The sequence below is a fragment of the Hyla sarda genome, chromosome 1, assembly GCF_029499605.1.
Source record: "Hyla sarda isolate aHylSar1 chromosome 1, aHylSar1.hap1, whole genome shotgun sequence".
NCBI classification, from domain to species: Eukaryota; Metazoa; Chordata; class Amphibia; order Anura; family Hylidae; genus Hyla; species Hyla sarda.
This window is the reverse complement of record NC_079189.1, coordinates 359,891,451-359,907,242: the sequence shown is the minus strand read 5'-3', so window position 1 is coordinate 359,907,242 and position 15,792 is coordinate 359,891,451. Positions and strand designations below refer to the sequence as shown.

General features: G+C 40.3%; 1 protein-coding gene across 15 annotated transcripts in view; it reads right to left on the bottom strand.

Annotated features, from left to right (window-relative positions):
- The window catches only part of RFX3 (regulatory factor X3), a 245,319-nt gene that overhangs the window by 23,322 nt on the left and 206,205 nt on the right, over positions 1–15,792 (bottom strand). For all 15 annotated transcript variants that reach the window (XM_056522517.1, XM_056522508.1, XM_056522457.1 and 12 more), the window contains 6 exons: positions 14,367–14,548; positions 10,914–11,033; positions 8,614–8,735; positions 2,993–3,105; positions 776–891; positions 201–355 (listed from right to left, as the gene is read on the bottom strand). In XM_056522517.1, coding sequence (XP_056378492.1) covers positions 201–355; positions 776–891; positions 2,993–3,105; positions 8,614–8,735; positions 10,914–11,033; positions 14,367–14,548 — 808 coding nt within the window. The remainder of the gene's footprint in view (positions 1–200; positions 356–775; positions 892–2,992; positions 3,106–8,613; positions 8,736–10,913; positions 11,034–14,366; positions 14,549–15,792) is intronic.

Here is a 15,792-nt window from a genome sequence, read left to right as displayed (position 1 = left end):
AAAAAAAAAAAAAAGCCAAACGAATGAACAGTGTTTTGCTTAAAATATTGTGGGAGAGGTGCACATGGGCATAATCTTCTGATGCTTATCAGTGATGTATAAGAAGCTCACTTTTGACTCGATTCCCCCTTTCAAATACTATTCATTTAGGTTACTGCATTATGGGTTGAAATCTACTGTGCACATCCTGTAAAACTTACTAGGAATTGGTCTTAGGACATCAGGAATTAGGATCTCCACCAGAGCTTGATACATCACGTGGTCACAGTTGCACATCCACTTCAAAATGGGCTCATTTTTGCAGAGCAATATCAACTTTGATTTTGGCAGTCTGCTTTCCATTTCACTCAGGTTGCTGCCAAAAAAAGAGATAAGAACGAACTCTATTACAGCAAAAACACTATGAGATGCAGAGAGGCACAATGGACCGGAGCATGTAGCTTTACTCCAAACCAATAAGAGCACAATATATAAGTAGATACTTTACTTGTCGAGGGCTTTTTGCTTCCTTTCATCTTACCATCATACTAGACTTATTCAATATATATATATATATATATATATATATATATATATATATATATATATATATATAGACCGTACGTGACTTGTAAACATAATTTTAAACTGTAATATGTATCTGTGCTGATTTGATTTTGTGGGATCTGATTTTACTCCATATTGAAAATAAATTTTGCATCTTAGTGAAAACATACAATGCACATATTGTAAAAACAGGAAAGACCTATTCTGGAGTGAAGGGTTCTTCACTTACCCAGTTTCTGTAATGGTGGTCCCATCAGCTGTTGTGGTTGGAGAGTAACGCCAAAAGGTTTGCCACAGTTTCTCAATCAGACTAAACTGCAGATTTATCACAACATCCAGTATTGCCTAAGTGATGAAGAAAAGTAAAATCAGCATATAATAGATATTGCTGTTACTTATTCCTTTTAGAATATATACCTAATGTGCTCAGTCCTGGTGGACACACTCGCTTAGTAGCTCAATCCTATCAATCGGACTTTTGTTTTTAAAGGGGTACTCCGCAGAAAAACATCTCATAAGATGTCTGATTACGGGGGCTGGGCTGGCAGCAGTGGCGTCCGGAACACAGAAGCTTGGAGCTTCCGTGTTCACGATGTCACGCCACGCCCCTTTCATTCATGTCTATGGGAGGGGGTGTGACGGCTATGGATAGGGGAAAAGATGTTTTTCGGTGGAGTATCCCTTTAAATTAGTTCAATTGGAAATTGACTTGGATGATCTAAAGCTGCATTCCAACCACATGTTTCCGTCTACATCAGGCTGTGTGTCGGCAAAATGTAATCCAAGATGTCCCATTGAGTTTAATGGTCCGAACGCAATATAATTCTCCCAACAAATGTGCTTTCTGAGAGGGACTCAAAAAAGTGACAACCTAAAAGAGAGCCTAGTATTGGTGGAACAATCCCTCTAACTGAATACATACAGTACTGTTGTAAAGTGATGCCAATCTACTGTATTTTACTTTTACCAGAATTATACTATCAATTTTCCATTGATATTACTAATAGAAATAATATCAATTTATTCATTTTCATTTCAAATCCTAAATAAAAATAGCAACTGTCATTTTATTTTCTCCCTTCTTTTTAGGTATAGAATTTCTAAAGCAAAAAACAAACAAAACAAAAAAAAAACTCCAATACACCGTAAATTAGGATTGGGATAATGCAGCACTATTTATATTCCACAAGTGTAAACAGGAATTAGATTTCATATAAAGAATTTGGGAATTGTTATAAAATAAAAAAATCGTCTTATAAATTTGCCATAGTACTGTGGATTTATTCACTGTTAAACGTTCAGTGCTTCTTTAGGGTCTCCATTTAAAGGGGTACCCCCCAAGACATCTTATCCCCTATTCAAGGGACCCCCGCAATCTCTCCTGCAGCACCCACTTGTCATCAGCTGCACAGAGCGAAGAGCACTCCATGTCTGATGACTCACGATACAGGGGCCGGAGTATCGTGACGTCACAGCTCCGCCCCCCTTGTGCCGCCCCCTCACTGCAAGTCTATGGGATGTGGCGTAGCGGCTGTCACCCCCCCTCCCATAGGGTTGCATTGAGGGAGCGGGGCGTGACATGACAAGGGGCGGGGCTGTGATGTCACGATACTCTGGCCCCTGTATCGTGAGTCATCAGACACGTAGCGCTCTTTGCTCCATGTAGCTAATGACAAGTGGGTGCTGCATGACAGATTGCAGGGGTCCCCAGCGGCGGGACCCCCGTGATCAGACATCTTATCCACTATCCTTTGGATAGGGGATAAGATGTCTAGGGGCAGAGTACCTCTTTAAGGCTGGGCTCCCACATAGTTTTTCGGTCAGTATATTTAGCCAAAACCAGGAGTAAAAATAACACAGGAAAACTATAATGGAAATATTTGTACCTTTTTCTGTGTTTTGTACCCTTTCCTGACTAAATTGGTGACCTAAATACTCTGTGAACCCTGCCTAAGGATGATATATACGGGGCAGCCGAGCAGATATTGGTAAGAAACAAAATATCTAGAGGTTGCAATGTGGAAATCAATAAGAGTTGCATATTTTAAGAAGGAATGCAATAAAGGAATCTTGCTCTAAAATAACTGGTGGCATGCTAAGGAGGGTACTAATAGCAAGGTGCCAAGCTTCCACATATTACATTGTAGCTCCCTTGTGAGAAATAAAGAACTAAAAAGTCACCCGGTAAGGTCAATAAGCACATAGCCACATCAAAATGGATGGCTACATTAACTTGTGCATGTGGGATTTAAAGCCAACAAATTTGAAGATATTATGAGCATTCTAAGGAGGAGTATAGCTTACTTGAATGTACTAGTTAACCCTAGAGTGAAAGTCTACATATCCTCAGTAAACAATATGCCTTTATCTAGAACAATCTAGAAAAACAAATGTAAATAAAGTAAAGCGAGGGACTAGTAATTCTCACAAAGACATAGCAGCTTACCTCACAGTGCTCCCGATAAAGAGTCTGCAGTGACTTGATATCTTCAAAGGTTGTACCATCTGGCAGAGAAGATATTTCAACTTCTGCAAACTCTGGAAGTGCTCTAGACGCATCTGTTGCCATAACAACATAATGGAAGAAAGATATTGTGGATGGTGCCAATTACAGCTTCATTAGGAAAATATTTAAGAAGCATAGGAAGACAGACATTGTAAAAGGTCACATTACTTAATGAGCAGAGGCTGGCATGATTTTATTTTTATTCTTTTATTAATGTTGTTATAAAAAATAGATAATATTTTTAAACAAATGCTGGGATGAGATATGTGTACCGCATTAAAACATTTTCAAATACATCTATCTTTTATATAGAGCTAATTGTACAAAGCACAAGACTAGACGATCTGGAATATACAAGAATAATCTATACAAATAACTGACATCGGATAAGTGGATAATGAAATTCATTCAAAATAATACGTGTAGCAGACATAAAAGAGCATTTCTACCCTCTATTAAGTCTGTGTAAAAGCAGTATTAAAGGGCATGGTTAAGATAAAACGGTGCAGTGATACAACCTTTACTATTATGTACAGCCGTATGACTTACATACACTTGAAAGGTAAACGTTTCCTTTACCAACTGCTATTGCTTGTTTTGTTTTTTGTTTTTTTTTGCTTGTAACTAAAAATTGCTTGTAACGAAGGAATTTCAACTTTGCATAAAATAGTACAAGAATACACTACTAGCACTACTAGTTAATGTTTATGTTCACCTGAGCTCTTATCATGTAGAATTCCCTTCAGCAGGTATAAAATGAAACTTCTAAGAAAACACTTAAAGGGAACATGCTGTCTGAACTGCAGGTGTCATCTGACAAAGCAGGAGGAGCGGAGTATACAGATATATAGGTTTGTAGACACAGTCTGTTTCAGGATATCATTTGATTACTGGGGCTCCAGCAGTTCTTTCAGGGAGAGTTTGTTAACAAATATGTAGACAATGCATTCCCTTAAAAGGTTGCCCCATGCCACATAATTGTGAAGTAGGAGCTTTCACTGGGATGAATTTTTTTTTTTTTTAAATAAATACTTACCTGCCCTGATTTCACACTGCACCCATTCTATTAGCCCCAGTTCTGGCTGAGCCTACTAAGCCAGTCATTGGCTAAAGGTGGGTTATCACTACTTTGGATGAGCAGGAAACTAGTGATAGCTAGGGCCCATTGGGACGAATATGATGGGGAATAAGGGCAGGTGAGAATGATTTTCTTAAAACTTTATTTTGTTTCAAGCCAGAGCCCATGAGGACAGCCCCTCTAAGGCTAGTCATTTGTAACATTAAAATCATTTAAAAGCTTTTTTCTTTTAAATCAACTGGTGCCAGAAAGTTAAACAGATTTGTAAATTACTTCTATTAAAAAATCTTAATCCTTCCTGTACTTATTGGCTGCTGAATACTACAGAGGAAATTCTTTTCTTTTCGGAATTCTCTCTGATGACATCACGAGCACAGTGCTCTTTGCTGACGTCATTATAATAATAATAATAACTCTTTATTTATTGTTGTCCTTAGTGGGGTTTGAACTCAAAGCCCCAGCACTGCACGGCAGCAGTGCTAACCACTAAGCCACCATGCTGCCCTTAGCATACATCTGCTATGCACGGTTGCTAAAATGGACAGAGATGTCAGCAGAGAGCACTGTGCTCGTGATGTCATCAGTGTTCCAAAAAGAAAGGAATTTCCTCTGTAGCATTCAGCAGTTAATAAGTACTGGAAGGATTAAGATTTTTTAATAGAAGTAATTTACAAATATGTTTAACTTTCTGGCACCAGTTGATTTAAAAGAAAAAAGGTTTTCACCGGAGTACCCCTTTAACATTTTGTTGTTCAATTGAATCTAGAGGGTTGGAAGGAAAAATCGTGATGTCATTTAATTCCATGATCGGATCCATCAAACACAATAAAAACAAAATAATTATAACCAATGGTCAAGTCATATATTATGCTTTCAGACCCTTTCACCTTTTTCACATTTTATTTTGCTGCCTTGTGCTTATAAAAAAAAACCTCAAATCTTCCACCATCAATCTAAACAGTGAGAATCTGAAAACAGCATTTAAGAAAATTTTGCAAATTAAAAAAGAAAAAACAAAAATTTCACATGCATTTAAGTATTCAGACCCTTTGCTTTGACACTTAAAATCTAGCTCTGGAGGTCTCCAATTTCTCCTGATCATCTTTGAGATGTTACTGGAGTCACCTGTGGTAAATTCAGGTGACCGGACATGCTTTGGAAAGACACAGCCCTGTCTAAGGTCTTTTAACTAACAATGTATATCAGAGCAAAAACCTAGCCATGATGTGGAAAAAACTGCCTGTTGAGCTCAGAGACAAGATTGTGCGGAGGCATAGATCGAGAGAAGGGTGCAAAAAAACTTCTGCTTCACTGAAAATTGACAAGAGAACAGTGATCTCCAAAAATCTTAAACCACAATTCTGATTGTGGTCCAGTGGCAGGATAAACTCTCAGCACTTTCATAGCCTGAGACTTGCCTGTTGCTAAAGTGATCAGGATACAGATTTTCTGGAAGTTCTTAAAGGGGTTCTCCGGTGCTTAGAAATCTTATCCCCTATCCAAAGGATAGGGGATAAGATGCCTGATTGCGGGAGTCCCGCCGCTGGGGACCCCCGTCTTCTTGCACGCAGCACCCCGTTTGTAATAAGTCCCCGGAGCGTGTTCCTTTGGATAGGGGATAAGATGTCTAAGCACCGGAGTACCCCTTTAAGACTTCCATGGATTTTCCAGTAAATCCATATTCTGATGCCTTTAGCAAAAGGCAAGTCTCAGGCTATGAAAGTGCTGGCAGATTTAAACAGGTATACTGATACCAGATCATCATCAGAGTTACAATTTAAATGGAGAAAATTTGAATCAACCAGGAATCTTTTTAGAGCTGCCCCCTGAACCAAACTACGTAATCAGTGGAGAAGGGCCTTGGTAAGAAAGGGGAGCAAGAACCCAGTAGTCACTTTAGCTGAGCTCAAAAATCCTATATGCAGATGGGAGAGACTTCCAATTGGTCTACCACCACTGTGGCACTCCACCAATATGGCAGAGTGGTCAGAAATAAGCCTCTTCTCATTAAAAGACGCATGCATGCATGCCTGGAGTTTTCAAAAAAGTACCTAAAGGTATCTAAGACTGTGAGAAACAAGATTCTCTGGTCTGATAACACCAAGATTGAACTTAAATGGGCACTGTCACCAAACTTTTTTTTTTTTATATGTTGTAGTACTTATGTACTACAACATATCTCTAATATACATTTATTATTTTTCCCCCATTAAAATAGTTAAATTTACATATAAAAAACGGCCACTAGGGGTCTCCCTCCTAGTGGCTGGCTGCAGCCTGGCATGACTTCATGCTTGAATTTGGACCGATGCCGGCCGGGCATCGGTCCGAATTCAGTCAGGCTGCACTCGCTTCCTGCTCGCCAATCAGACAGGCGGGAGCGAGCGCTCTTCATTCAAAGCGAGAGTTCTAAACACCACGTGACCAAGCCCTGGGCCGAGCGCGTGTGATTGACAGCTCCGTCAACCAATGAGCGAGCTTTCCGTCCAGCCGGCTGCATACTGACTAGTAGAGTGGACTCCATAGTGCGGCGCCGGTGAGTGTTTGGTCCGGTTATAGGTGTAGCTCAGCAGTATCGCTGCCGGTCTACCGGGGAACAGAAACCGCAACACTCCTCCTGAGCACAGATATAAACACACCCTGCGCTGCATGCTGGGAGTAGAAACGTGATGTCCTAAAGGGGCAAACTAAAAGTGCACTGGAGTGAGTGGTCCCCAGTGTTTCCTAAACAGGGCACCTCCAGCTGTTGCAAAACTACAACTCCTAGCAGGCCCACACAGCCGAAGGCTGTCTGGGCATTCTGGGAGTTGTAGTTTTTCAACAGCTGGAGGCTCCCTGGTTGGGAAACACTGTTAGGGTGCATGCACACCACATTGCGGTCGGACTGGGTTGAGCGGCGGGGCTCGGGGGAGCGGGATATGCAGCAGCTGCGGGCATCACAGATACTGTTTTCACCTATACAGTGTGCCTCCAGTTGTTTCCCCACTACAACTCCCAACATGCCCTGACAGCCAAAAGATGTCAGGGCAAGCTGGTAGTTGTAGTGGGGAAACAGTTGGAGGTACACTGTATAGGTGAACTAAGGGCGGAAGTCCCCCCCCAGCAGGCATCAGTGACGCCGCACCTGCTGGGGAAGTATGCCTGGTAAGTGAGCACACTACCAGGCAGACAAAAGGCATTTTTAATATGTAAAAAAAAAATTTAAGGCAGTGAGGGGGTTAGGGATAGATGGGCAATAGGAAGGGATATAAAAAAATAAATAAATGGATGGTGGGAGCTACCCTTTAAGCAGACAGCAACACATTCAACTCTGTGAATGTCCTTAAGTGGTACAGTAAGGGCCCTGACTTGACCTTGTTGAACATCTCTGGAGAGATCTAAAAATGGGTGGCCACCAACAGTCCCCATCCAACCTGACAGAGCTTGAGAGGATCTGCAGAGAAGAGTGGCAGAAAATCCCCAAACAAACATATTTGTATTGACTTTTGGACTAGAAATGATAAGAAATCCTTCCTTCTAGATTAGAGAACTGCAATAGTATGTGTCGACAGCATTTGAGTTGTCACATTTACAGCTGGAGATAAACACTAGGATTCCCTCTCTCATTGTTCGAGCTCCCTGCAGACCAACACAAATGTAAGACTCATGGACTGTGAACTTAGGGTTCAGCAAAGATGGAAAACTAAACAAAGTACGAAGAGAACCAAAGAAAGACTCAGTAGGTGGTAGGTGAAGCCAGCCACAAGAAAGCCAATGGCTATAGGAAGATAAAAGTGCAAAAGGATACATTCACGGACTAGACAGTACTTCTAAAAAGAGAAACAATCAGAAAAATGCACATAATAAGGTGCTTGAATAAGGAGAGAAGAAAGCTTAGAATAGGATACTTGGCAAAATAGGATTTTCTTCCAGATGACGAGCTGCTTAGTAACTACAAGGTTACTTGCAACTTTGTAAAGGTATACCTCTACTTCATCATTCTAATAGGAACTTACATATCTCTGACAGGTTGAAATATGCTTCTTTAAATGTATTTGTATGACTGCTTTGATCCAGAAGCATAGACATGAATATCTCAGCATACATAACAATATTCTTCTTTACACTGCCTTCTATATGCTCCCTATTAGGGTACATGCACATCATATTGCATAAAGGAGGGGTTACCTGATTGAGGCCTTATGGCATAGCTCTGCAATATACTTGAATTGGCATTGTAAACAGTAAAGACGACGCTGCCTAAGCATTGGCCAACAATAAGAAAAGGATAAATCCCGTTATCCTTATGTTTGAGAACTACAAACTAAAATAGTTATTCCCAAGAAACAAACTGTGTAACCATGAAATCAATTCTGACAAAAAACAAGACCCAGATTCATATTCAAGTAAAAATGTTATCATAGCTGTAAATATAAAAATGTATGTATAGAGTTGACATCAGTGTCTTTACAGTACAGTGTGCCTCTGCAGCCCAGGTTCATACCTAAGAACTGTTGGTGGTGTTGACTTTGAGCAATGACCGTTTGCTCTACTGATGCACCAGTCTGAGCTCCACTGCCAGTAAATCCATCCCCCACTCCGTCCACCTTCTGCATAGGCTTGTACCTATAAAACACAATGGAAAAATGTTCTAATCAACAGCTACTCACAGGAAAACATGGAATTCCCTTTATGGCATCAATAATTCTGCTACCTAAAACTAGGCATTATTTGTAGATGTTGTTGGAGAAGTAGTATTGGACAGTGACACATTTTTCATAATTTAACCTCTGTAAACTACCACAATGGATCTGAAACAAAGCCATAAATATGAGGCTTGAAGTGTAGACATTCCTCTTTTTTTCAAGAGTTTAACAAAGGAAAAGATCATGATACAAAGAATATCTGTTAAAGGGAATCTGTCATCAGTGCCATCCATACTAACCTGTTATTATATATTTCCTACAAAGAAAATGGTAGACTAGAAAAGCTATGAACACAGCATAATCTTTATTGAAGTCACAAAAAATACAATAAAAACACATAAAAAGCACAGAACAGCACAGCAAAGAAGTACCCACAGGTAGGTGGTGGAGTCTACTAGGCGGAGAAAGGAAAATTTTCCTCCCGGGATGCCAGGTAAAATATATAAATACAGTATTAATAGTGCAGGCACAAGGGTAAGTACTACCAAAAAGTATATATTGCAATATAAGTATCCCGACAATGAAAAAGTGCCGCAGTGCATGTAAACATAGCAGTAAAGTACATTTGTCATACGTCAGGATCTATTGCACACACCCTTTTGGCCCCAGATGCATCTGTATCCATAAAATATATGGGCAGATGCCGAAAGGTGAATGACTGGCACAATATATACCCCCACTAGAACAGAAAAAGTCCCCCCAGTGCAGCACTCAATACCTGTGGGTCATACAGAACGTTTCCCTAATGCATGTTTCCCTAACAACGAATTGGGGATAGGTAAGTATTGTTATCATCAGTGTCACCCACACTACACGCCTGTACCAACAGGTTAGTGCGGGTGACACTGATGACAGATTCCCTTTAACATAGTGGACACATGGTGGGCTGCCCATGGAACTGGGTCACTGATGTTTATTAATGGTGTGACTGTAGATATATGTAACAGGATGCATTTTGAAGCATATATAGATACTTTCTTTTAAGATTCAGTCAAATGCTGCAAAACTGAAAAGTCAGGTCTTCACAGTATAGATAGATATTGATCCAAAGCATACTGTGAAAGCAACTTAAGCCAAGAGTTTCTTTCACATAAAATGACTAGGTATTTTTAAGGGGCTGAAGAGCTCTGACCTCAATCTGATTAAAGAAGCTTTTTAGTAACAGAAGAAAAAACGTAGGAAGAAAGACCTGCAAACAAACAGGCAGGGGCAGTAAAGCAGTGGCAAAATATCTCAAGGGAGGAAACTCAGTATTTGACAATGTACATGGGTTTAAAAATCTTTGCCCTTGAATGAAAGCCTAATCATTAACCACATATAGTTGATTTTGTTATAAATCTAAAGAATTAAAATGGTGTCGCTGTGAAAAAAATAATTTCGGTCCCAAGTAGGTTCATAGTGGAGTTTGTTTTAACCTTTAGTCCTTAGTAAATTATCTCTGGGACAGAAGAAATGTAGACATCCAGCATTTTATATGCAATTTATTCAAAAGTTTATAATTATTAAGAATTATAATATCCACAATTTTCCATTCGTTTTTGTGAATTTATTTAATCAGAAGACATCAGACTAACTTCTTGAATTATTGATAATTTACAGTATTTAGGGTCAGATAGGATAACATTACACATGGACATTTTAGTCACCTTGACCATTGTTGACAGGTTTAAATACAAAGCATATCCGTATATATCAATAAAAAAAAGAACATGCAATGTCCTCTGTCTTGTATGTACGTCAGTGCCGTTTTAGAGCTGGGGACCAGGAACGCCATTGTTCTTAGGAACCCAGTGGTGATACATGCATACATTTATGACATGCAATTCTATAAAGGTCTATCAATGGGAAAAACAGACAAGTCCCTATCATAAAATACCTAAACTACATTCATTCTATATAATTAATTCTATATATTCTTCTGAACAATAAAAATGATAATTGTAACTGCATACTCTTTCTTAAGACATCCTCTTCTATTTTATGGAGCAGTAACAGCAATAGCACAAAACCACTCTCCATGTTCAAAAAAAAATCAACATAAAGCTTAATATAGGGAATCAAAGGCATATATAATACATAGAGCACTGCTAACACTTACCTTTGTTTCTGCTGCATTGGTTGCTGTCGCATAGCCATATATTGCATGTCCTCTTGTAATCTATTAAGAGGGGAATCTGGCTTGACACGAATTCCATAGTAGTGGTATTTTGAGTTACCCCTTAAGAAAAAAACAAAAGCATTTAGTACAAAATAATCACAAATGCATGAATAAAAAATATGTATTGTTTTATCCAATAAAATATGTACACTTCTACTAGAAGAAACATTTGGTTGGTGCTTCCAGTAGATAAGTATAAAAAAGAAAAGATCTATCTCTGTGAGAAAGTATCAATTCGATGCCCTGACAAAACAGCCTGTTGCCGTTCTGTGTTTACAAGATGGACAAGCAGCTCACTGACAAATCAAGTTAGAACCTGCCCATAGAAGCCTATGAAAAGAGGGTGAGGAGGGAGATGGGAGAGGAAGTTAGTTGAGATATCCAGATGAGACTACATAAGAGCTTACAGTATTAGCGCTCACATCAGGGCTTGATTTATAGCTTAGACTGCTCTTACTCCTGCTCTAAAATGTCCTCCATGCTGCTACTTCTGAAGGTGTACTATACACATAGGGGAGCAGGAGTTCCTTGTGTGTGTGTGTGTGTGTGTGTGTGTGTGTGTGAAGTGTATGGAAACCATCATAGAGGCTAGACTCCATCTAATAGCTGATCTAAAATCTGATTAAATATGATATATAAAAGTTAAATTTTGGCCAGAAATAGCACTACTGATCGTGAAAGTTAAGTCTCTTCACATTCCATTCATCGTGAGCATTTCATCCACAATTTGTAAAATAATCAATTGTATTATAATCAAATAATCAAGTGTGTGTGTGAAGAAACTTGAAGTGTGACATAATCTGTGAGATAATGTATCACACATTATTTTGATTATACAAAACATAAAAAGAACCAACTCACATTATCTCCTGTTAAAGGGAACCTGTCATCAGATTTTACCATATATAACGTTCTCCGCCAGCCAAATAATATTTTACTATACTCACCTAGTTACGTTTACTGCGTTGTAATCACACCCTCTCGGTAAGACTGACAGCTCTCGTCACCGCTCTGCTCTCTAAGCTGATGGAGCAAAGCAATGATGCAGGCCATACCCAAGCTGTCAATCACATTGAGGGGGCATGATTACCGCTGCAGCAGACAGACTAGGTGAGTAGCTGCACGTTCTTCCTTGATGTGTCAGCCAGAGTAGTCTGATGTTTTTGCTGTGATGCAACAATACACATACAGTAAACTTGACAATATCATGGTAAGTGCCATGCTTTAATTTTTGCTTCTGGATGTTGTTTACTGCTGTTTTACTAGTAGCAGAGATGACCCCCATGTTTACTGGCTGCAAGCCCATGATAGTTGCTATTCCTTCATGAATGCTAGCCAACACCTGTGGTGCCTAGCCTCATTACTCTCACTACTGTGCATACAGAAAGAGCTGTCAATCAAGTAGGCCCAAAGGTTTACATAAACGAATGACAAGTTATCCTTGTTATGCTTTCTTACAAAACTGTATAACATTCTTCCCCGCTCCTTCTGCCCTATAACATCGTGCCTGCATTATGTGTTCCATTGCACTATTTGAATAAAGCCTTTTTCTGCCATTTTAACCTAAATTAATCCACACAAAAACCCGGGGTACAAAATCCCCTTATAGGTACTCCCCTAAAACGTAACTATTAATGTACTCAATTAAAAGGTGACCCAATAAAAAGGTTAAAAGTAGCTGTCTCTATATCATGGTATATATGTGTATTACATATAGGATAAACTAGGGCTGGGCGATATATCGATTCATACCGAATACCGATTTTCTTTCCCCTCACGATAGGAATTTTGCCCATACCGCAATACCGGCTGGGCCCCTCCCCCCCTCGAATGAGTGAATTATCCGCCGCAGCGCGCTGTCCCCACATCGGGGAACTAATCATATTTGACCCACGAGTGCTATTCTGCTTAACCGCCCCCCCTTTGAATTATCAGCGCAATCTGTTCCCACATCATGTCACCCGCGTGCGCTCCTCTGCTCATCCTCATACGATTTGCGGGCCGCTAGCGCTAGAAATCTGTGCTACAAATAATGCTGCAAAAATAAACAAAACAAACTTTAACTTACCTTCCGATGTGGTCCCTCCTTATGGTCCCTCCGCTGCGGTCCTGAGGATGGGAACGTCACAGAGCCGTTAGCGTATCACCGGCCGCAGCGATGTCCCGCCTCGGCCGCTGATAGGCTGAGCCCACTGTCATGTAAGGAGCATACATGACAGCGCACTCAGCCTATCACCGGCTGCAGCGATGTCCCGCCCCGGACGATGATAGGCTGGCTCTGTGACTTTCCTGTCCCAAGGTAACTGCAAGAGGACCACAGCGCAGGACAGTGAAGACGGTAGCAGAGCAACAGGGGAACGTAGGCAGGTTAGTTAAAGTTTATTTTGTTTATTTTTGCAGCCCGGGAAACAATATTTGTAGTACAGATTTCTAGTGCTGGCGGCCCGCAACTCATAGGAGGATGAGCAGAGGAGCGCACGCGGGTGACATGATGTGGGGACAGCGCAGCTGATAATTAATTGTGAGGGGGGGGGGTGTTGGGAGAGAAGCGGCGCCCAGGTCACATGGGGGGGGGAATACCGTTAAATACTGTGAAACCGCCATCACTTAAAAAAATACCATGATACACGTTTTTGCTCATACCGCCCAGCACTAAGATAAATCATCCTTAGATATAATGTACACAGGAATGGAGTCTGCAGTACTTCTATTCATGTGTATATTATAGCTATGTATGGTTCATCCTATATGTAATAGATACACCTATTTTTAACCTTTTTTTTTTATCGGGTCACCTTTTAATTAAGTACATTTAAAGTTAAGTTTAGGGGAGTACCTATAAGAAGATTTTGTGCCCCTGGTTTTTGTGTGGATTTTAAATGGAAATCTCTGACTCCTCCCTTGGGGAGTTTTGTTTAACCTAAACTGGCATAACTATGATCATTATCTGGGTGAGGAAGCGCTAACCCAAAAGTTCCAATTTTCTCTTTCCTATGGTGTATCTATTGTTGGCATTGTGCCGCACTTCCCAGAGGAAGCAAGAGGCTGCTGATCACCACAAACTCTATGTGTAAGGAAAGGTGGTGTGCCCTGAGCACAACCCTATCTGGTAAGGGGCCATCTTACTCCTCCATTTTAGATCCTATTTTGTACGGGCTTCACTACGTGCACATTGTCTTTTTCTCCTTTTTTTCTGTCTATGCATTTTCAATTTGACAGATTCCCTTTAAATAACATTACGTTAAATTACATTATGTATCAATTATATCTCACATTTTTTACATTTCTGTAACTCATCTGTAATATGCAGAAATTATCGATTTTACATGAAGCAATGAAGTTGATAGCTTTCTAACATTTATCATTAAGTCAGTTTTTTCTTTTCATACAAACCTGGTCCCCAGTCTTCTAGTTCGGAGTCCCATGAATATGGAGCGGATAAGTTTTCCAAAGGATGCAGCATTGACTGGATCTAGTTTGTGCTCCTGACAGTGTCTAAGGTAATGATTGTATAGGGTACTTCTGGGGAGACTAACTCCTTCAGCAGTCTCATAGTTATCCAACAGCCATTGAAGCTAGAAAAGAACAAAGGCACCCTCATCCTTAAATAAACATATTCCTTAATAGCACAAGAAAACATATTATACTGAAACACTATCTACTTGTTATGAAGTTACTTATATTTCAATACATATAAACAATGCAAACCAATCTCTTAAAAAGGCATAATGAAGCTATTCAATAAACATACCAGAGTACTAATATGAGTAATAAAATGGCTAATAGTATCATTTCTTTTTTTACGCTATTATACAAGTCCAGCCTTTGAATTAAAATGATACTAGAAAGTGCAATTGCGTTCATTTAAAAACAGTTGGAGATCGGCAATTTAATCTCTTTGCTCCAGTTATCAGGGAGTGCTTCCAATTTCTACTACCAGGCATTAGTTTTATAATTATACCCACAAGAGATCAGTTGTATTGATAACATGTTATCGCATTTTTTGTTTCCCTTTTATGCCTTATAAATAGGCCAAAATAATCTAAAGGGACAATTTATATTCTATAAAATGCATTGTATATTGCCATGTGATTTAAAAAAAGGTATGTTTTGTTCGTTTAAGGGTAGGGTCACACCTAGTGTATTTCATGCTGCTAATGCACCATTGGCAATCACAACAGCGAACTCCCTTACTGCAGCCGGGTAGCTTTGTGTCCGCTTGTAGCGGTGGAAATCTGCTGCTACGAGCGGACACACAGAGCTACTCAGCCGCAGCAGGGAGGGCTCGCTTGCTCCTGTGACTGCCAGTGGCGCATCTGCAGCGTGAAATATGCTAAGGCTGCGTTACATGTGACCCTACCCTAAGGGTCGGTTTTTACACAGGTTTTTCTGGCGTTTTTGGAAAACTGTAACTGCGCCTAAGTCAGAAGTGTTGTTGTGTATGAAGCCTCACGACCACGGGGTAGGGGAATTGTGACATCACGACTCCGCCCCCTTGTGATGTCACACCCCGCCTTCTCAATGCAAGCCTATGGGAGGGGGCGTGACGGCCGTCATGCCCCCTCCCACATGCTTGCATTGAGGGGGCAGGGCGTGAGGTCACGATATTCCGGCCCCGTGGTCGTGAAGCTTCAGACACGGAGCGATCATCGCTTTGTGCAGATGAGAGATTGCGGGGGTATATCATTATCAGTTAGAACTGCTGCCATGAGACGTAATGAGGGGCATTTATCAAAACTGAACTAGGATTTTGTTCAGTTTAGAGAAAACAAAGTTGCGGAGAAAGTGGCAGCCGTGTGCCAAATTTATCAAGACTGAT